This window comes from Filicampus tigris, chromosome 7, assembly GCF_054856515.1.
Source record: "Filicampus tigris isolate MCC_2025a chromosome 7, RoL_Ftig_1.0, whole genome shotgun sequence".
Classification (NCBI taxonomy): Eukaryota; Metazoa; Chordata; class Actinopteri; order Syngnathiformes; family Syngnathidae; genus Filicampus; species Filicampus tigris.
Window position 1 is genome coordinate 26126663 of NC_141223.1, and position 22888 is coordinate 26149550.

Below are 22888 nucleotides of genomic sequence, written 5' to 3' on the forward strand. Positions count from 1 at the left end.
GGCGGGGGTGGCCCACCACCTCACCACATGGATCCAGGACTACCTCACAAACTGGCCACAGTATGTGAGGACACAGGACTGTGTGTCTGACATGCTCCTCTGTAGCACGGGGCCCCACAGGGAACTGTCTTGGCTCCCTTCCTGTTCACCCTCTACACCTCGGACTTCAACTACAACACCCCTACCTGTCACCTGCAGATGTTCTCTGACGACTCTTCGATTGTCGGCCTCATCACAGGCGGAGATGATCGGGAGTACAGAGAACTTACTCAGGGTTTTGTGGACTGGTGCCAGCAGAACCGCCTCCTGATCAATGCGGGGAAATCCAAAGAAATGGTGGTGGATTTCGGTAGGCGCCAGCACTCTTCACCTGCACCAGTGAATATCCGGGGAACAGATGTTGAGAGAGTCTCAACTTACAAGTACCTGGGTGTTCATCTGAACAATAAACTGGACTGGTGCGACAACACAGACGCCCTCTATAGGAAGAGTCAGAGCAGACTCTTCCTACTCAGGAGACTGAGGTCTTTTGGGGCTCAGGGGACACTCCTCAGGAACTTTTATGACTCGGTGGTTGCATCGGTCATCTTCCAGGGAGTGGTCACCTGGGCAGGCGGCGTCTCGGCCCGGGACAAGAAGCGGCTGGACAAACTGGTCAGGAGGGCCGGCTCTGTCCTGGGCTACTCCCTGGACTCTGTGGACTCGGTGGGGGACAGGAGGATGTTGGCCAAGCTGTCATCAATGCTGGACAACCCGGACCACCCCCTCCAGGGCACCCTAACAGCACTCCACAGCTCCTTCAGTGACAGACTGTTACACCCTCGCTGTGCAAAGGAGAGATTCCGCCGTTCCTTCTTGCCTGCTGCTGTCAGACTCTTTTAACAAGAACATTGTGTAGTCTCTACAAACTGGCGGACATTAGTGCAATTGTGCAGTTCTGCACCTGAGCTCATATCGAGCAATACCCAATATTCCCCATTACTGTATTACCGTGCAATACTCAACATTCCCCACTACTGTTAGTCTAGTTTTATTTTTATCCAATGCTGTCCCTTCTTTGCTTCTGTAACAATGAAAATTTCCCCACTGTGGGATCAATAAAGACATTCTTATCTTATCTTCTATTGAATTTCTTCTTTTTTTAAACTATTGAAATTAATGACCCGAAGAAAAATACATACATCCATCCATTATCGATACCGCTTATCCTCACAAGGGTCGCGGGGCGTGCTGGAGCCTATCCCAGCTGTCTTTGGGCAGTAGGCGGGGGACACACTGAATTGGTTGCCAGCCAATCGCAGGGCACACAGAGACAAACATCCGCACTCACAATCACACCTAGGGGCAATTTAGAGAGTCCAATCAACTTACCATGCATGTTTTTTTTGGAATGTGGGAGAAAACCGGAGTACCCGTAGAAAACCCACGCAGGCACGGGGAGAACATGCAAACTCCACACAGGGAGGCCAGGGCCGGGATCGAACCCACGGCCTCTGAACTGTGAGGCGGACGTGCTAACCAGTCGACCACCGTGCCGCCAAGAAAAATACATTTATTTTATTTTAACATAATACTTAACCTTTAATAAAAGGTCAAAGTAACTATGAAAGAGTGAAATAAACTGGTCGATATAAAGATGAAACAAACTCAATTTTTAAGATAATGTGCTTAAGGGCTGAGAAATGTTTGAAAAACTGTCACTTTCATATCAGTCAATATTGATAATTATTGATTTTGTTTTACACCTTACCTTTAACTAGCAGTTAACTGTTTTTTGTACATCGTTATGTCGTGTAATGTGCAGTTTATTTGCATTAGGTCTACCCCAAAGCAGTTGTTGACACATATAGCCTTCATTCAATGTTCATCCAATGTAAGTGAACAAATACTCTCTTGCAGTGCATGCATTGACTGCATGCAGTAGTCTTAGGACTACTTTATCTTTTTAGAGGACTCATTATTGCCATAGTCCATTCATATTTTACTTGCTTGATTTTACCTTAAGTGTGATGCCGGTGTTGGATAAGGCTAACTACTGCTAGCATGTGAGGTATATTTTAATATAGAATAGTGCAGTTAGACTTCAGTTACGCCTGTGTTAAGTGAGAAGTGGGCACGCGTGAGATCTAAGGGATCAGCAGGACACTGGTCTGCTAAGGCGGAGACAGGATGTCATCAGGTAGGGGACATCTGGATAAGATCTCCTTTGTTTTTCCTGATTGAAGTTGAATAGTCTCAAGGTAATCAATCTTAAGGGGTGTTAGGAGTAGCAAACTTTGGGGCACCTCTCTGTCTGGGGCATCCGAGGGGGTTAGGCACCTCCCTGCCCAGGGGGTCTGGAAGATGTCAGGCGGGAAATAGACAAAGGAATTAGCTATTCAAGGGCACCCAATGCATATGTAATAATCAAGTTTGAATATTCATCCTGCTCCCCATAAGAAGAGAGACATGAGACGGGACGAGCGCGCGCCACAGCAACTCGGAGAGCAACTTCTTTTGGCATCAGCTGTATTGGTATCAATAAAATCTTGTTCCCAGTCAACTGAATTGTCAGAGAAGTCTTTTCATCATCAACTCAGCCTGGCCTTGCGTCTGCTCCGGACAAACGCATCGACTGACCCTGCTCAACTTAAGAAAATACACTACAGAATTGGCGTCACGAACAGGATTCGTGCTCCGCTCGGGAGGCTGCGGCCCGCTGGGGCACAGGCGTGCGACATCCAGCCGGCTGAAAATAATACACTACACATGTCAAAGACAAGAACTCCTCTACTTACACCATGGCTCCATACATGGGTTTTTAATAGGGTTATCATGCATAATATCATTTAATTGTAAGAGTTGTACTGAGTCAAGTGGTCATTTATTCGAGCAAAGATATGGCGCTCGCTCGCCGGACGCGAGCGTAGCGCACGGCCGCCGGGCCTCTCCGCGAGCATAGCGCACGGCCACAGGGCCCACGAGCATGCTCCGTTGAGTTAACAGCTTCTTCTTGTTGGTTTAAATGCTTCTTCATGTTTGGAGGAGGAAGCGCGCTGTCTACATCATGCACCATGCTGCGATCGGGTTTGTTTTTCTTTTTTCTATTGAACGTTTTATCGAAGGCATTTTCTATTGGTATCGATCACGTGTCAATTGCGATACATATCGATATCTAATTATCGGCCCAGCCCTACATACAGCCACGGCTGGTACTTTAGTAGCATGGCTTATTCATGTTGGAAAATTGCCAAACATGAAATGTTACTGGTTTGATGTTGTATTTTTTTGAATGTATAGTTATTTAAAACTATGAGAGGTGATCCACGTACCTCACAAAGAGAATCACGACTTCGGCGGTTGTTTTCTAGGCCCAGCGATGCAGCCGTCCAAATAGAAAATCACCATTGTATATGCTCACCTTTGATTTGTCTCGAGGGATGTCCAATTTCTTCTTTTCAACTTTGGTTGCTAACCGGAGTTCAATAATCCAGCCAATGAAACTATCCGCCGGTCGCCGGCAGACTGCATGCGCGTGAGCTTGTGTTACTGGGGAAAATGATTGACAATTGACCCCCTTCTAAACATTCTCTGATTGGCCAGTTTTGTTGTGCTGTGACAAGTTCTGAAATAATCATGAAGAAAAAAATTACAGGAAAAAGATGGGGCTAGAGAGGTTTTTTTTTAAAAAAAAAGATCATTTTAACAATATACTCACTGGTCATACAATCAGTTTTAACATATGTGACAAAGTTGGTTTTTTCAACGCTGTAAATTCTACCATTTGAAGTGGAGAAACTATGCAAAAAGCATGAGTTTGAGATGAGGGGAAATACTTTTTCATGCCACTGTATTTAGGGCAAATCGTCTTTTGTCAGTGTTATGTGGTGTAACAAATGGTATTCTTTTTCAGGAGGCAACACGGGTCTTGGTAAAGCCACAGCTCTGGACTTGGCCAAGAGAGGTGCCAGGGTCATTTTAGCCTGCCGTAACAAGAAGAAAGCTGAAGCTGCTGTGTTTGACATCCGTAGAGTAAGAAACTGCAACAATTTAACAATTTTATGTGCAAGTAATTATGCTTTTATTGTGAACTGCACTGTATCATATTGAGTGATGTTATTTTGTCTGTCTTACCCGAAAGTGCAATGTTTTTCAAAGTGTCAATCGTAACTTAAAGTCATTGAATTTAGATGGATTTTCACTCATAGTTTCACTGCATTCTTGTCTCCTAGGAGAGTGGGAACAATCAGGTTGTCTTCATGCAGTTGGATCTTGCAAGTTTGCGGTCTGTACGAAGTTTTGCTGAAACAGTCTTAAAAACTGAGCCGAGAGTGGACATTCTTATCAACAATGCAGGTAAGATGGATCAAATAAATCAGATAATCACATTTCACACAGCAGTCTAGAAAGAGCTATTCTTTCATTTAGCATGTTCCCGTGAAACCACCTCCCCCTCCAAAAAACAAACAAAATAAAAAACACTAGGTTTCAAATGCTCAAGTGTAGTGTTGTCACGATACCAACATTTTGACTTTGATACTATACCAGCATAAAGTACCTCGATAACGGTACCTCGACAAAAATCTAAAATCAGTAAAAGCAGCAAAATTATAACTGACAAAAAAACTTCACATTTTTTTGTGTGATTAATTCAAAATATTAGGATATGCTTGATAAGAAAATAACATTTTTAAACATTAAACATTTATGAACATTTGCACACATGGAGGGTGAGATACAGTAAATAGATTACACTGTTTCTTTCTATACTTGATTATTCATTTTTTATAGACTACATGTAAATTAAATGTGCACAGAGGTTTATAGAGCCATTAGTGTGACATCTACTGTAATGCAGTATTGAGGAGGTAATGATCATTTTCGTGGCCAGCCTCTGTTGCCTCTGTCTGCTGTTCTCCCTCTGCTCTTTCTGCATCCGGCTCCGTTCTAATGACCGGTTGTTCCACCTCTGCTGCTGCCCCGTTTATTCACTTGTTGGCTGTACCACCTTTGCGGCCTCCTGTCCTGCTTCACCCTGTGGCTGGTCCACCACTGCTGCTGCTGCCACTTGTTCTGCTCCATCCTGTGGCTGTCCCACAACTGCTGCTGCAGCCTCCATCTTGTGGCTGTTCCACCACTGCCACCGCGGTCTCCTGCTCTGCTCCACCCAGCGGCTGTTCCACCATTGCAGCCCACAGTGATTACTTCACAGTGGACGAGGTGAGGGCGGAGCTGAGTAGACTGCATCCCGGCAAGTCAGCTGGACCTGATGGAATTCCACCTAGGCTTCTGAAGGAGTGTGCTGCACAGCTAGCTTTTCCCTGTGCACACTCTTTAATCGGAGCCTTCAGACGGGGCAGGTGCCAAGCAAGTGGGAAACCTCTTGCGTTGTTCCGGTGCCAAAGGTTGGAAGGCCATCTGATGTCAAGGATTATAGACCAGTGGCCTTGACATCCGTGATTATGAAGACCCTTGAGGGGCTTCTTCTCTGCTACTGGGAGTACAGCTGCAGCAGGCACTGGGCCCATTACAATTTGCCTATCGGAAGAACATGGGAGTGCAGGATACTATTCTGTGTATACTCCATAGGGTCTTGTAATTTCTTGATGGCACAGGGGGTTATGTGAGGCTAATGTTTTTTGATTTCTCAAGCGCGTTTAATACTATCGATCCTCAAATTCTGAAGTTAAAACATGAGAAATTGAGGGTAGAACCAGCCTTCATTAGATGGATCACCAACTACCTGACAGAGAGGCCGCACCTCTGGCACTGTACTGAACAGTACCGGAGCACCTCAGGGAACAGTGCTGTCCCCCTTTCTCTTCACCTTGGCGACCTACAAATCGCCATTATGCCATATCCAAAAGTACTCTGATGATGTGGCTGTGGTGGCATGTGTGAAAGGGGGGAATGAGGGGGAGTACAGGAGGGTTATTTCTGACTTAACACAATGGAGCAAGGACAATGGGCTGGTGCTGAACACAGCTAAGACCAAGGAGATGGTTGTGGATTTTGGTAGGCAAAGATCCCAACATCACCCGGTTCAAATAGGGGGTGAGAATATTGATATGGTCACCACATATAAATATCTAGGTGTACACCTGAATCGCAAACTGGACTGATTGGAACATGCAACCGCAGCGTACAAAAAGGGACAGAGCAGACTTTTCTTTTTTAGAAAGTTAAAATCTTTTAAAATTCAATGAGATGCTGTTCCTTTTTTATCAGTCCGTTGTGGCCAGTGCCGTATTTTTTGCTGTGGTGTGCTGGGGGGATAGCATGACAGGAAGGGAGGGGAACCATCTTGATAAGATGGTAAGGGGGTGTGTGTCAGTGTTGGGGAGGAGGGTGGACTCTGTAGGAGAATTGATGGAGAGTGGAATGAGGAAGGCGGCACGGTGGTCGACTGGTTAGCACGTCCGCCTCACAGTTCAGAGGCCGTGGGTTCGATCCAGCCTCCCTGTGTGGAGTTTGCATGTTCTCCCCGTGCCTGCTGGGTTTTCTCCGGGTTCTCCGGTTTCCTCCCACATTCCAAAAACATGCATGGTATGTTGATTGGACTCTCTAAATTGCCCCTAGGTGTGATTGTGAGTGCGGATGTTTGTCTCTGTGTGCCCTGCGATTGGCTGGCAACCAATTCAAGGTGTCCTCCGCCTACTGCCCGAAGGCAGCTGGGATAGGGTCCAGAACGCCCCGCGACCCTTGTGAGGATAAGCGGTATCGATAATGGATGGATGGAATGAGGAGGATGATGAAGTCCATCCTCTGTAAAAGCAGCCATCCTCTGCATGACACTGTGGCAGATTTCTCTCCATGCGTTGTAGGACTGAAAGACTCCCAAGAGGTCATTTGTACCGGCCGCCATTAGACTGCTAAATGGACTATGCTGATATGCGTTCTTGTTATTATTGTCAGGAGATTTTTAACTTTTAATGTATTTATTTATTTATATGGTTTTGTGCCTTGTGTATGAATGCACTTTTTTGCTACCGTACACCTCGAATTTCCCCAATGGGGATTAATAAAGTATCTATCTATCTCTATCTCTATCTCTCTATCTATGCTTTTTGGACACAAAATTAGCCAATTCTGATTTTAAAAACGACATTTTTTTAAAAATGATGAGCTCAATTCCTGCATTCATATGTTTATATAAGCATAATGTATGCAATGTATGTATTTATATACTTATTCACGATACGTTTTTACATTACATGCCATATTCTTGACCTATTTGACTGCATTTCATGTCATCCATTGTTGATATTGACAATACATTTACACCGTTATGGCCATTTAATTGATAATGACTCAATGTAATGTTGCTTGTCTGTGCGTGTGCGTTGTGTGTGTCTGCTTTTATCTAATCCTCTCCCAGCTAGTCGAATGCCTTGTGAACAAAATAATTCACACTCTACTTATTTTTAAGGTTAAAGTTAGTGGTGGGCGATATGGCAAAAATATCATATCACGATTTTTAAAAAGTAAAATCACGATCATGATTTTTATCATGATTCTTTTTTTACATTGTTTTTTTAGACTAATTTGCAAGTTTTTGACCATTTTCCTCATGTTGAACAAATAAAACATATTTAAAATGTATATAAAACCCTAAAAGAAAAAAAGACATTTTAAGCCATCTAAGCTTTCTGAACAGGTTTTAATTTGAATAGTGCCAATTTTTATCAAAATGTGCAGTGAATGTAAACATAAAAGGTAACATAACGTAAACATAAAAACACAGCTCGTAACGCGGGTCTAGCACTTTGAAGAATCTTTTCAATCATGTCTTCAGCAAGGTAATAAATCACTGCCTCAGTTACTTCTTTACTTGCTTGTTTTTTCATATGGAGTGCCCTTGTTAAATGACTGTGTTACCGTGGGTTGCGTTAGCTTGGAGCTAGCGGCTGCCTCTGGCTACCATGTGTCTGATCTCCGTTTGCTTTGGCTGTCTGCGTTAAACAGGTTTGTCGTGTTGCCATCTGACGTCCGAACCGAGTCCCTGACAACATTGCAAATAACTGGTTTGCGCTTTCTCCTACGAGGAAAAGCCGAAACCAAATCGACACTGTGGATGTGGAGTTTCTTTTTGGGACCAACTCTGCTTTGCGGTGGCTTTCCGCTATAGCTCCCTGCTTGTCAGGTTCACACCAAGTTAGACATTAGTAAACAACGCACACAATGAGGAGAGAAGACACTCAACACAATATTGTCTTTTTACTTGCAAGGAGAGCGCAGGGAAGTGTACGATTACAGTTCCTAAAACCCTCTGCCCGGCTCCTGCGCCTCCTCTCTTTTTATTTTCTTAGGAGTCCCTGATCACAAGTCCAGTCTACTGGGTTTCACTATAGGTCTCCCAGACCTCGTTCTGGGAATGCTGGATTGTGGGCTGTCCCTCGGTGTTGGGGCCTTTGCAGCTGATACAGGAGTGGGTACAGCCGCTGGGGTAGTGCTAATGTTCTCAGGCTCACCTATTGGAATCAAGTGATGGCGGTTTCTGTCCCATAAAGCACTTTCTGGAGAGGAGTGGACTGGTAAGCCAGCAAGGCAAGGTAGGGATCCTCAGCCTCCTTGAGGAGGCCTTTAACAGTCTGAACCGCACGCTCAGCCTCACCGTTGCTCTGTGGGAACTTGGGACTGCTAGTGACGTGTATGAACCCATAGTTTTCAGCGAAGGTGGAGAAGCCATGTGCAGCGAACTGGGGCCCATTGTCTGTCACCAAGGTCTCAGGCACCCAGTGACGGGCAAACATGGATTTGAGGTGCCCAGTCACGTCCGCAGACCTTGTGAGGGAAAGGTTCGCCACCTCCACGTACCTGGAATAGTAGTCAACGACCAGCAAGTACATCTTCCCTTTTAGAGTGAACAGATCCGCCCCCAGCTTTTTCCAGGGCCTCTCCGGGGGCTCAGAGGGCATGAGTGGTTCGATGTGATTTGTGCGCTCCTTAATGCACATTCTACAATTCTGGACCAGCTCGTTGAGTTGCTGACTCAGGCCGGGCCACCACACCCTTTGACTAGCGCGCTCCCGGCACTTCACTACTCCTTAATGACCCTCATGAAGCTTAGCTAGGACGTCGTTCCGCATAGCTGACGGAATAACTAGTCCAGTCCCCTTTAACAGGACACCACCATGGAAAGGCACGTTCTGCCCAGTACAGCTTCAAGACACCGCTAAAGGGAACTGTTTTCAGTCTAGCGATCTTGGCACAGTTTCATGACGCCAGAGCACACACTGTCAGCCCTAAGGTTCTCCCTCAGTGTGTCCATGTAGGTGGAGCTCACTGGAAGGCTGTCCATGACGCTGTCTACATAGATATTTGTGCTCTCCATGAACTCGTTGTCTGCAGGTGTCTTTTCTGCTCGGACTGGCGCAAGCGACAGAGTGTTGGCTGTCCACAGGTCCTTTACGGCAACATGAGACATTGTGTATGAGTGTCCCATGAGTCTTGGGCTGGAGCCGCTAGGAGACTCAGCAGAGGCTTGTGATCAGTCTCCAATACGAAGTGCTGTCCTAATAAGAAGTCTCTGAAGCGCTCACCTGTCCAAGTGAGTGCGAGGGCCTCCTTTTCAACCTGTGCGTACCTCTGTTCCACAGCTGTGAGAGAACACGATGCTACAGGCCTCCATTCATCACTCCACTTTTGCAGAAGCACTGCTCCCAACCCAAAGGAAGATTTGTCCGCCGACACCTTAGTCTCCTTGTTCGGGTCATACAGAGCCAGTATAAGTGTGGAAGAGAGCTCCTTTTTCAGTCTATTGAAAGCTTGGGCTTGGTCAGCTCCCCAGATCCAGCAGTTCTTTTTCGAAAGCAAGTCCCTGAGGGCTTTGTCCTTCTCTGCTAGCTGCGGCATGAACTTTCCCAGCTGGTTCACCATGCCTAGGAAACTGCGCAACTCACTGACGTTTGTCGGCTCAGCCATCTCTCTGACAGCTGATGTTTTACCTGGATCTGACATCACTCCCTTGTCCGAGATGATATGTCCCAAGAATTTCACTTCCTGTGTTGAGATTTCACACTTCTCAACGTTGAGTGTCATTCCAGCATCCACTATCTTTTGCAAAACAGCATGAAGCCGAGAATCATGCTCCTCCTGTGTGGTCGCCCAGACAAGCAGGTCATCCATATGACAAATGACTCCTTCCAGACCTTCTGTGACCTGTGTGACCATTCAGTTTTGGAAAGGCTCCGGTGCAGATGCGATTCCAAATGGCAGCCGGTTGAAGTAAAACCTCCCGAAGGGCGTGATAAAGGTAGTCAGCTTCGCTGTCTCCTTAGCCAACGGAATTTGCCAGAACCCCATGTTGGCATCGAGCTTGCTGAAGACCTTGGCTCCAGCCAGTGAGCCCAGGGTCTGCTCAACCGATGGGAGGATGTACTTTTCTCTCTGCACTGACTCATTTAGCTTGGTTAGGTTGACAGATATACGTGGATCAGCATTCTTTTTAGTCACCACTACCATGCCCGAGCACTAATCCGTGGGCTCCTCCACCCTACTGATGACCCCAATCCTCTCCATGCGCTCAAGCTCCTTCTTTACTTTGGGCATTAAAGGAAGGGGAATCCGTCATGGAGTCTTGAGAGAATATGGCACCGCACCTGGCTTTTGCTTGATAGTGTAAGGCTGCTCCACCATGCCAAGACCGCTGCATAGCTTTGGGTAGCAGTCCTTCAAGGTTTGCAAGTTAATACTGTCCAGGCGAGCTACTAGGCCCAACTTCACGCTCGCTGACCTACCAAGCAGAGCTGTGTGCTGGCTCCTGATCATGAACACTTCCTCCACAGTCTCTCTTATTCCCCTCCGCAGCACAATGTCCGTGGCCCCCAGCACATCGAGCGGGACGCCGCCTGGACTCAGCAGGGGCTTAGCGCTTCGTGTAGGGAGGGTTTGTCGCTGGTGTACACTGCATCGAATACATAGTCCGGATTTACAGTTACATCCGGTGTCAATTTTGAACTGGACTTTTTTGTTATTCAGTTTCAGTTTAACAGTCCATGGGCCTCTTCCTGCTGTCACCGGACCTAGAAACAAACTTTTATCCTCTGAGTCTTCCTGAACCTCGTTCACTGATTTGGCTGATAGGCACACTCGTTTGTAGTGTCCTTTTTTTCCGCAGGCACGACATGTGACAACTTTAGCAGGGCATTGGCTTGGATGGTGTGATGGACTTTTTCCACATTTGCGGCACTGCTTATTTTTCTCTGCAGTATCATGACTTCCCATCTCTTTCGAAGGCTTTGGCTTTTTGTGTATCTGCTGCTTGCCTCTGAATGCAACTCTATCAACTTTAGCACTTGTCGCAGACTTGTTTGCTGGCGCTTTATTTCTTCGCTCTGCCTTGCCAAGCTGATTGCCTTGTCCAACGTGAGGTATTTGTCCATCTGTATACGTTCAGACAATTTTGTATCAACTAGTCCTACCACTAGTCTGTCCCTGATCAGTTCGTTATGCAGAGTACCATACTCACAGTGTTCTGACAATGTGTACAAAGCAGTCACAAAGGAATCCACACTTTCATTTTCCCCTTGCTTCCTCATATTAAAGCGTGCCCTCTCTTATATCACATTTTTTAAATAATGAAGAACGCATGGAATGCATCCCTCACCGCGTTGTACTGCTTCTGACACGCGTAAGACAAGTTCAGTCCTTTCAATATGTCGTCCGCCTCGTCGCCCGTACAGTATATTAGAGTGTTCACTTGGTTTTCCTGGGAAGATGAATGAAGGTTGCTGGCTTGCCAAAACCTCTCGAACCTCCTAATCCATCTCTCCCAGTCCTGGGTTTTGCTGAAGTCAAACTACTCCGGCGGTTGAATGCTGAACGTCGCCCCTGGCGCTTGTAGCCCCGACACGGAAGCACTGTGGCCGCTCCACGGCTCGTCTTGCTCTCCGTCCATCACGTCCGCACGTTACTATTAAACACTATACTTCACAAACTTCACTCCAGACACTCGCGCGTAGCCACTTCTGACACCATGTCGTGTTATGCGAATATAAAAGAGTTCTGCTACGACGAGGTACAATAATGTAGGCTTTATTTATCATCTGTATTCACGGAACTGATCCTCCTGCAGAGCCCGCCCTTCTAACCTCTTCGGGGCAATGGACTAATACCAAATAGAAGGGGTGTCCGTGACAAACTATTATAGTGCATCTATAGTGCATTCAACTTCCGGCGCCGCGCGAGTGGCAGCCCGCTACAGTAGCTCCGGCTAATCGGTGAGCCTTTTCGTGTGTTTTTGTTCTTTAATATTACTCTACCTCATACCTTTTTCGTATAATTGATAGTCGTAACTTGCGTAGCAATGGACACCCAAACTGCGGTATTCTTGCTGCTGCTGATTGCTATTTTTTGCGCGATCGTGTCCGGCGACTTGGCTCGGAGCCGAGCCCCCATTGTTTACAGCCGGAATCAGCTGTTAGCACTCCGTGCTAACCATGCGCCGGCTCCCGGGGCGAGACCCGATATCCCCCGTGAGCTGAGGAGGAAGAGACGGGGATCTCGTGCGGGGGTTAAACGCCGGGAAAGGAGGAGACGATACCATCCCGTCCTCCCGTCTGTTATCATGGGGAATGTTAGATCGCTCCCCAACAAGATGGACGAGCTAGCGGCGCTTACCCGGCACGAGAGGGACTTCCGGGAGGCTAGCCTGATGCTATTCACGGAGTCGTGGCTAACAACGCTAACGCCGAACGCGGTCGTAGAATTGGACGGCTTCCAAATCATACGCGCGGACAGGACGCTGGAGAGTGGAAAGAGGAAAGGAGGAGGGCTGGCTGTGTTTGTGAACGATAGATGGTGTAATCCTGGGCACATCACGATTAAGGAGCAGCTTTGCAGCAGGGATATTGAGCTGCTAGCTGTTGGCATGAGGCCATTCTACATCCCGCGAGAGTTTAGTCACGTGATCGCGGTGACCGTCTACGTCCCACCAGCTGCCAGCAGCGACACAGCCTGTGATGTCTTGACTGCAGCAGTGAGCAGGCTACAAACACAGCACCCAAATGCCCTGGTACTCATCTCTGGTGACTTCAATCATGCCTCCCCTTCCTCCTCTCTGCCTTCATTCACACAGTATGTCACCTGCCACACCAGAGACAATAAAACACTGGACCTTTTCTATGCCAACACCAAGGAGGCATACACATCACTGCCCCTCCCCCCGCTGGGCAAAGCTGATCACAACCTGGTGGCTCTCCAGTCTGTGTACAAACCTCTGGTCCGCAGGCAGCCAGCTGTGACCCGCACGGTTCAGAGATGGTCTGGAGAGGCCGAGGAGGCCTTAAAGGACTGCTTCAGCACAACTGTGTGGGAAGTGTTCAGCGATGCTCACGGGGAAGACATTAGTAGTCTAACGGACACTGTTACAGACTATATAAATTTCTGCATGGAGAACACCATACCCACCCGGACAGTAAGGTGTTTCTCCAACAACAAACCCTGGATCACACCAGACATAAAAGCTCTCCTGAAGGAGAAGAGGAGGGCTTTTGCGTCAGGCAACATAGAGGAGCGGAGGACTGTGCAGCGCCAGCTGAGGAGGAGGATCAGAGAGGGGAAAAGGTCCTACAGGAAGAGGATGGAGGAGCAGCTGCTGCAGAATAACGCCAGGGGAGTCTGGAGGGGCCTGAAGACCATCTCAGGCCACGGACAACCCAAGACCCGGACTGGGGGGGACCTGCAGTGGGCAAATGAGCTGAATCTCTTTTCCAATAGGTTCGATCAGATGCCTGCCTCCACTCAGTCTCTCCTGCTGCAGTCTCCACCTACTCCTCCTGCTGGGCGTGTCACCCCCTCCCCTCTTTTCTCCACAGACTCCAGCTCCCAGCTACACCAGATAGCCACCACTCCTTCCTGTCCAGCCTTGGCCTTCACAACATCTCAGGTGAGGAACCAGCTGAAGAAGATGAAGGCGAGGAAGGCAGCGGGTCCAGATGGCATCAGCCCCCAGCTCCTCAAATCCTGCGCAGAGCAGCTGTGTGGAATTGTCCAGCACATGTTCAACCTGAGCCTGAAGCTGGGCAGGGTCCCCCAGCTATGGAAAACATCCTGCCTGGTCCCGGTGCCAAAACCCCCCACCCGAAGGAGCTCAACAGCTTCAGACCAGTGGCGCTGATGTCTCACCTGATGAAGACCCTGGAGAGACTGGTCCTTGTCCACCTGCGCCCCCTGGTGAGCTCCTCAATGGACCCACTCCAGTTCGCATACCAGCCTGGCATCAGTGTGGATGATGCCATCATCTACCTCCTCCACACTTCACTCTCCCACCTGGAGAAGGCGGGGAGCACTGTGAGGATCATGTTCTTTGATTTCTCCAGTGCTTTCAACACCATCCAGCCCACCCTACTGGGAGACAAGCTGGAGCGGGCGGGGGTGGCGCACCACCTCACCACATGGATCCAGGACTACCTCACAAACCGGCCACAGTATGTGAGGACACAGGACTGTGTGTCTGACGTGCTCCTCTGCAGCACGTGGGCCCCACAGGGAACTGTCTTGGCTCCCTTCCTGTTCACCCTCTACACCTCGGACTTCAACTACAACACCCCTACCTGTCACCTGCAGAAGTTCTCTGACGACTCTGCGATTGTCGGCCTCATCACGGGCGGAGATGATCGGGAGTACAGAGAACTTACTCAGGGTTTTGTGGACTGGTGCCAGCAGAACCGCCTCCTGATCAATGCGGGGAAATCCAAAGAAATGGTGGTGGATTTCGGTAGGCGCCAGCACTCTGCACCTGCACCAGTGAATATCCGGGGAACAGATGTTGAGAGAGTCTCAACTTACAAGTACCTGGGTGTTCATCTGAACAATAAACTGGACTGGTGCGACAACACAGACGCCCTCTATAGGAAGAGTCAGAGCAGACTCTTCCTACTCAGGAGACTGAGGTCTTTTGGGGTTCAGGGGACACTCCTCAGGAACTTTTATGACTCGGTGGTTGCATCGGTCATCTTCCAGGGAGTGGTCACCTGGGCAGGCGGCGTCTCGGCCCGGGACAAGAAGCGGCTGGACAAACTGGTCAAGAGGGCCGGCTCTGTCCTGGGCTGCTCCCTGGACTCTGTGGACTCGGTGGGGGACAGGAGGATGTTGGCCAAGCTGTCATCAATGCTGGGCAACCCGGACCACCCCCTCCAGGGCACCCTAACAGCACTCCACAGCACCTTCAGTGACAGACTGTTACACCCTCGCTGTGCAAAGGAGAGATTCCGCCGTTCCTTCTTGCCTGCTGCTGTCAGACTCTTTAACAAGAACATTGTGTAGTCTCTACAAACTGGCGGTCATTAGTGCAATTGTGCAGTCCTGCACCTGAGCTCGTATCGTGCAATACCCAATATTCCCCACTACTGTAATACCGTGCAATACTCAACATTCTCCACTACTGTTAGTCTAGTTTTATTTTTATCCAATGCTGTTCCTTACATTTCACTACAGCACTGCAGCACTGTCACTTAGAGTATTTTTTCCTCTGTACTATGTACAGGCCGAAATGAGTGTTCCTCATATTTTTTATGTAGATGTAGGTTGGTGTGTATACACATGTGTATATACACATGTTACTGCGTATATCTACATAGGTTTGATTCTAAATGTTTGCCGTCAATGTTATTCATTAATGGCCACATTATGCCGCCGCCCCTGTGTGACCTATATCTTTGCTACTGTAACAACGAAAATTTCCCCACTGTGGGATCAATAAAGGCATTCTTATCTTATCTTATCTTAACAGATAACACCACACAAAGGTGTTCCAGCTCTAAGGGAAAGGGGAGCGAAAGCAGCTGGAACACTCTCAACTTGTTTTGTCTATGTGTGTGTGTGTGTGTGTGTGTGTGGGGGTGTGTGGGCGTGTGTGGGTGTGTGTGTGTGTGTGTGTGAGCCATTATCATACATATGTGGAAGCAAAGCACACCAAGCAAGTTGGGCCTAGACATGGAAAAAGCTAAACCTAAACCCACAAGCTAATAAAGCTATGAATAACACATGAGTCATGATATTCATTATTATTCTTACACCGCTATACAAATAAACAGGGAGGGGGGGAGTGTCACATACGGTGCACTGTGCGTGCTGTGATTGGTTGGTCGGGTATACGTGTCAGCGGCTTTGCGCCGCCAAAGAGCTAAACTGTTGTGAATGTGCCATGTAGACGATCAAACGATCTTTCGGCTTAATGAGATCGTCAACACGTTAAAGTCCTTAACGATCTAATATCGTAGTATCACCCACCCCTAGGTTTAGTGTTAGAAATGCATCACAACCTGTCGCTGTTTAAACTGGTGCCGGTCAGTGAGGTGCTCGGCCAGATTGGACATGTTCAACCTCGTGCCACGGTAGTTATAACAAGCCTTATTGGTGGTCTTTTGTGTCATGTTGGTCGGCTTGCCTTGGCTGTCGGCCATGTAAGCAAAAAAAAAGCGGATGTGTAATGAGCGAAGGTGCAGTCGGTGCTTCAATGCTTTGAGGCCATCTTCACACGCAGGATGTGTGCCACTTAACTCATTCACTGCCATTGACAAATTTACTTGTCTTTTCACAGTCCAGCCATTCAATCCAAGGAACCTATTTATATTTCTATCAATTTTTTTCAAACAGGGTAAAAGAGGGTCTGAAAATGTCTGGAAATGAATGAGTTAAAGGCGTTTCACACATCGCTAGACAGGCGCCTATGCGCTTATGTACAGTATACTGTAGACCAGGGGTGGACAATTCCAGCCCTATCCTGCATGATTTATGTCACCCTGGTACAACCCACCTGATTCAAATGATCAGGATTGTTATCCAGTTTCTGCAGACCTTGCTGATTATAGGATCATTTGAATCAGGTGTGTTGCAGCAGGGACACATCAAAAACAGACAGGATGCTGGCCCTCGAGGGCCGGAATTGCCCACCCGTGCTGTAGAGTTTGTGAGCTACGTGTGCTTTTTTAAATTTTTAAAAAAAAAATTTAAATACCGGTGTTAAATAAAAATGGTATCGAGCTGTTTTTGACTCTGAAAAATCAGGGTACGTTACTGGTACCGGTATCCCGTGCAACACTACTGAAGTGTATGGAACACTATTTTTACAAATAGTGTGTAAAGTATTCAGACCCCTTTAGGGGTGGGCGATATGACGATATTAGATCGTTAAGCACTTTAACGTGTTGACTATCTCATAAAGCCGAAAGATCATTTGTTCGTCTACAGGGCATATTCTATACAGTTTAGGTGGCTCCAAGCCCCTGACGCATACCCGGCCAACAATCACAGCACTCACTGTGCACCGTACGTGACACTCCCCGCCTCCCTGTTTGTTTGTATAGCGGGTAGCTATAGCGGAAAGTAGGGCTGCTCGATTATGAAAAAAATATTAATCACCATTATTTGGGTAATAATTGAAATCACGATTGTTTTTTGCTACAAAACAAGAACAGGTTTAAACAATTAAAAAATATTAAGACAAAATTCTTTGAAACGCTATAACTTAAGTTCGTTTTGGACCCAACAACATTTATACATTTTTTTTTTTTTTTAAATTAAAGTGCAAATGTATAAATTTAAGTATGGTTTCCTTGTGTAAACAAACGAGTTAACTTGCTATGCACTTATAAATTGCCAAAGTAGTAAACTGCTTGGAGTAAAATGCCAATTTTGACAGAATAACAGACATGCTATTCATCTATACATTTAGACGGTTGTCTGGAGCCTTTTTTGTTTTGTTTTTAAAGTAATATTTACACATAGTAAACAAAGTTAAAGTAATTTGCTTCTGATAAATTATAAATTTTATATGCTGATTGGGTCAAACTAATTTAAATGTTGACTGTTACATACTAGTATGTAATAAGATAAGATAAGAGATAAGAATGCCTTTATTGATCCCACAGTGGGGAAATTTTCATTGTTACAGCAGCAAAGATATAGGTCACACAGGGACAGCGGCATAATGTGGCCATTAATGTATAACATTGACGGCAAACATTTAGGATGAAACCTATGTAAATATACGCAGTAACATGTGTATATACACACATGTATATACACACCAACCTACATCTACATAAAAAGTATGAGGAACACTCATTTTGGCCTGTACATAGTACAGAGGAAAAATACTCTAAGTAAGTGACAGTGCTGCAGTGCTGTCGTAAAATGTAAGGGACAGCATTGGATAAAAATAAAACTAGACTAACAGTAGTGGGGAATGTTGAGTATTGCACGGTATTACAGTAGTGGGGAATATTGAGTATTGCACGATATGAGCTCAGGTGCAGGACTGCTCAATTGCACTATTGTCCGCCAGTTTGTAGAGACTACACAATGTTCTTGTTAAAGAGTCTGACAGCAGCAGGCAAGAAGGAACGGCGGAATCTCTCCTTTGCACAGCGAGGGTGTAACAGTCTGTCACTGAAGGTGCTGTGGGGTGCTGTTAGGGTGCCCTGGAGGGGGTGGTCCGGGTTGCCCAGCATTGATGACAGCTTGGCCAACATCCTCCTGTCCCCCACCGAGTCCACAGAGTCCAGGGAGCAGCCCAGGACAGAGCCGGCCCTCCTGACCAGTTTGTCCAACCGCTTCTTGTCCCGGGCCGAGACGCCGCCTGCCCAGGTGACCACTCCCTGGAAGATGACCGATGCAACCACCGAGTCATAAAAGTTCCTGAGGAGTGTCCCCTGGACCCCAAAAGACCTCAGTCTCCTGAGTAGGAAGAGTCTGCTCTGACTCTTCCTATAGAGGGCGTCTGTGTTGTCGCACCAGTCCAGTTTATTGTTCAGATGAACACCCAGGTACTTGTAAGTTGAGACTCTCTCAACATCTGTTCCCCGGATATTCACTGGTGCAGGTGCAGAGTGCTGGCGCCTACCGAAATCCACCACCATTTCTTTGGATTTCCCCGCATTGATCAGGAGGCGGTTCTGCTGGCACCAGTCCACAAAACCCTGAGTAAGTTCTCTGTACTCCCGATCATCTCCGCCTGTGATGAGGCCGACAATCGCAGAGTCGTCAGAGAACTTCTGCAGGTGACAGGTAGGGGTGTTGTAGTTGAAGTCCGAGGTGTAGAGGGTGAACAGGAAGGGAGCCAAGACAGTGCCCTGTGGGGCCCCCGTGCTACAGAGGAGCACGTCAGACACACAGTCCTGTGTCCTCACATACTGTGGCCGGTTTGTGAGGTAGTCCTGGATCCATGTGGTGAGGTGGTGGGCCAACCCCGCCCGCTCCAGTTTGTCTCCCAGTAGGGTGGGCTGGATGGTGTTGAAAGCACTGGAGAAATCAAAGAACATGATCCTCACAGTGCTCCCCGCCTTCTCCAGGTGGGAGAGTGAAGTGTGGAGGAGGTAGATGATGGCATCATCCACACTGATGCCAGGCTGATATGCGAACTGGAGTGGGTCCATTGAGGAGCTCACCAGGGGGCGCAGGTGGACAAGGACCAGTCTCTCCAGGGTCTTCATCAGGTGAGACGTCAGCGCCACTGGTCTGAAGCTGTTGAGCTCCTTTGGGTGGGGGGTCTTTGGCACCGGGACCAGGCAGGATGTTTTCCATAGCTAGTGGACCCTGCCCAGCTTCAGGCTCAGGTTGAACATGTGCTGGACAATTCCACACAGCTGGTCTGCGCAGGATTTGAGGAGCTGGGGGCTGATGCCATCTGGACCCGCTGCCTTCCTCGCCTTCATCTTCTTCAGCTGGTTCCTCACCTGAGATGTTGTGAAGGCCAAGGCTGGGCAGGAGGGAGTGGTGGCTATCTGGGAGCTGGAGACTGTGGAGAAAAGGGGGGAGGGGGTGACACGCCCAGCAGGAGGAGTAGGTGGAGGCTGCAGCAGGAGAGACTGAGTGGAGGCAGGCATCTGATCGAACCTATTGAAAAAGAGGTTCAGCTCATTTGCCCACTGCAGGTCCCCCCCAGTCCGGGTCTTGGGTTGTCCGTGGCCTGAGATGGTCTTCAGGCCCCTCCGGACTCCCCTGGCGTTATTCTGCAGCAGCTGCTCCTCCGTCCTCTTCCAGTAGGACCTTTTCCCCTCTCTGATCCTCCTCCTCAGCTGGCGCTGCACAGTCTTCCGCTCCTCTATGTTGCCTGACGCAAAAGCCCTCCTCTTCTCCTTCAGGAGAGCTTTTATGTCTAGTGTGATCCAGGGTTTGTTGTTGGAGAAACACCTTACTGTCCTGGTGGGTATGGTGTTCTCTATGCAGAAATTTATATAGTCTGTAACAGTGTCCGTTAGACTACTAATGTCTTCCCCGTGAGCATCGCTGAATACTTCCCACACAGTTGTGCTGAAGCAGATCTTTAAGGCCTCCTCAGCCTCTCCAGACCATCTCTGAACCGTGCGGGTCACAGCTGGCTGCCTGCGGACCAGAGGTTTGTACACAGACTGGAGAGCCACCAGGTTGTGATCAGCTTTGCCCAGCGGGGGGAGGGGCAGTGATGTGTACGCCTCCTTGGTGTTGGCATAGAAAAGGTCCAGTGTTTTATTGTCTCTGGTGTGGCAGGTGACATACTGTGTGAATGAAGGCAGAGAGGCGGAAGGGGAGGCTTGATTGAAGTCACCAGAGATGAGTATCAGGGCATTTGGGTGCTGTGTTTGTAGCCTGCTCACTGCTGCAGTCAAGACATCACAGGCTGTGTCGCTGCTGGCAGCTGGTGGGACGTAGACGGTCACCGCGATCACATGACTAAACACTCACGGGATGTAGAATGGCCTCATGCCAACAGCTAGCAGCTCAATATCCCTGCTGCAAAGCTGCTCCTTAATCGTGATGTGCCCAGGATTACACCATCTATCGTTCACAAACACAGCCAGCCCTCCTCCTTTCCTCTTTCCACTCTCCAGCGTCCTGTCCGCGCGTATGATTTGGAAGCCGTCCAATTCTACGACCGCGTTCGGCGTTAGCGCTGTTAGCCACGACTCCGTGAATAGCATCAGGCTAGCCTCCCGGAAGTCCCTCTCATGCCGGGTAAGCGCCGCTAGCTCGTCCATCTTGTTGGGGAGCGATCTAACATTCCCCATGATAACAGACGGGAGGACGGGATGGTATCGTCTCCTCCTTTCCCGGCGTTTAACCCCCGCACAAGATCCCCGTCTCTGCCTCCTCAGCTCACGGGGGATATCGGGTCTCGCCCCGGGAGCCGGCGCAGGGTTAGCACGGAGTGCTAACAGTTGATTCCGGCTGTAAACAATAGGGGCGCGGCTCCGAGCCAAGTCGCCGGACACGATCGCGCAAAAAATAGCCATCAGTAGCAGCAAGAATACCGCAGTTTGGGTGTCCATTGCTACGCAAGTTACGACTATCAACTATATGAAAAAGGTATGAGGTAGAATAATATTAAGGAACAAAAACACACGAAAAGGCTCACCGATAAGCCGGAGCTACTGTAGCGGGCTGCCACTCGCGTTGCGCCGGATCCGGGAAAAAAAAAAAAAAATCAATACAATACTTCTAAATTACAGTATATATAAACTTACAATATAATGACCAATCATTCGTTTAAAAATTGCATTTGAAGCAATTTGAAACAAAAATGAACACAACAAATTTGACTTCATATTATGGACTACACAAGAAATTTAACTTAAGTCACAGTAATAATGTTAAGCATGGTTTCTATTTTTGTGCTAGTAAAAGTAGTGTATATTTGCACATGACATGTTATTTAAAATAAATCCCTTGTGCCGATTGCGGATGACGCCAAATCTAACTCGGTGTATTCTTGCTTTGGTGTATCATAACATCATCGTAAACCAAACGATGGTTGAATGGATTTGTTGTGTTGCCGGTGGATGCAGAGACAATTTGCACTTTATTTATACGTCTTTGCTCGCTGTCTTCCATGGCAAACCCAAAATGTAACCAAATAAACGATTTTGACTTGCCTTACTTGTTTACAAGTCGTTCCTGTGGCAGGTCTTGTGCCATTTTTAGGTCTGTTACTCTGCTAAAACGTTGAGTAGAAGCGTGTGCAGTGTGACTTGCGGGGTGCGGGCTGGCTTGCTAGCTAGCTAGCTTGGAGAGGGCGGCACGGCGGAGTAACTCGTGTGTGCATGCCTCAAAACAACTCAAAATTAGTGTTAATAATCGTTTTTTTACGATTATGTCAATTTTGTAATCATGGAGTGTAATAATCGAAATCATAATTGAATTTCGATTAATTGGACCCTAGCGGAAAGTCACCACGAAGCAGAGTCGGTCCCGAAAAGAAACTCCACATCCACAGTGTTGATTTGGTTTGGCTTTTCCTCGGAGGAGAAAGCGCAAACTAGTTATTTGCAAAGTTTGCAGAGACTCGGTTCGGACGTCAGATGGCAACACGACAAACCTGTTTAATCACTTGCGGAGACAGAGGTACCACCCAAAAAACTACGCCGAGAGCCAAAGCAAACAGAGATCAGACACATGGTAGCCAGAGGCAGCCGCTAGCTCCAAGCTAACACAACCCACGGTAACACAGTCATTTAACAAGGGCACTCCATAATGAAAAAACAAGCAAGCAGTGTAAAGAAGTAACTGAGGCAGTGACTTATTACCTTGCTGAAGACATGATTCCCGTTAAAACAGTGGAAAACGAGGGGTTTAAAAGACTCTTCAAACTACTAGACCTGTGTTACGAGCTGTGTTTTTATGTTTACGTTATGTTACCTTTTATATTTACATTCATTGCACATTTTGATAAAAATTGGCACCATTCAAATTGCAACCTGTTCAGGAAGCTTACCTGGCTTAAAATGTCGTTTTTTTTCTTTTAGGGTTTTATATACATTTTAAATTTGTTTTATATGTTTAACATGGGCGGTGGTCGACTGGTTAGCACAGCCGCCTCACAGTTCAGAGGTCGTGGGTTCGATCCCGGCTCCGGCCCCCCGTGTGGCGTTTGCATGTTCTCCCCGTGCCTGCGTGGGTTTTCTCCGGGTTCTCCGGTTTCCTCCCACAT

At 47.7% G+C, this 22888-nt stretch overlaps 1 protein-coding gene across 3 annotated transcripts in view; it reads left to right on the plus strand.

The window, feature by feature from the left end:
- The window catches only part of LOC147145385 (dehydrogenase/reductase SDR family member 13-like), a 54321-nt gene that overhangs the window by 10866 nt on the left and 20567 nt on the right, over window positions 1-22888 (plus strand). For all 3 annotated transcript variants that reach the window (XM_086036578.1, XM_086036579.1, XM_086036580.1), the window contains exons 2-3: window positions 3893-4011; window positions 4212-4335. In XM_086036578.1, the coding sequence (XP_085892704.1) occupies window positions 3893-4011; window positions 4212-4335 (243 nt within the window). The remainder of the gene's footprint in view (window positions 1-3892; window positions 4012-4211; window positions 4336-22888) is intronic.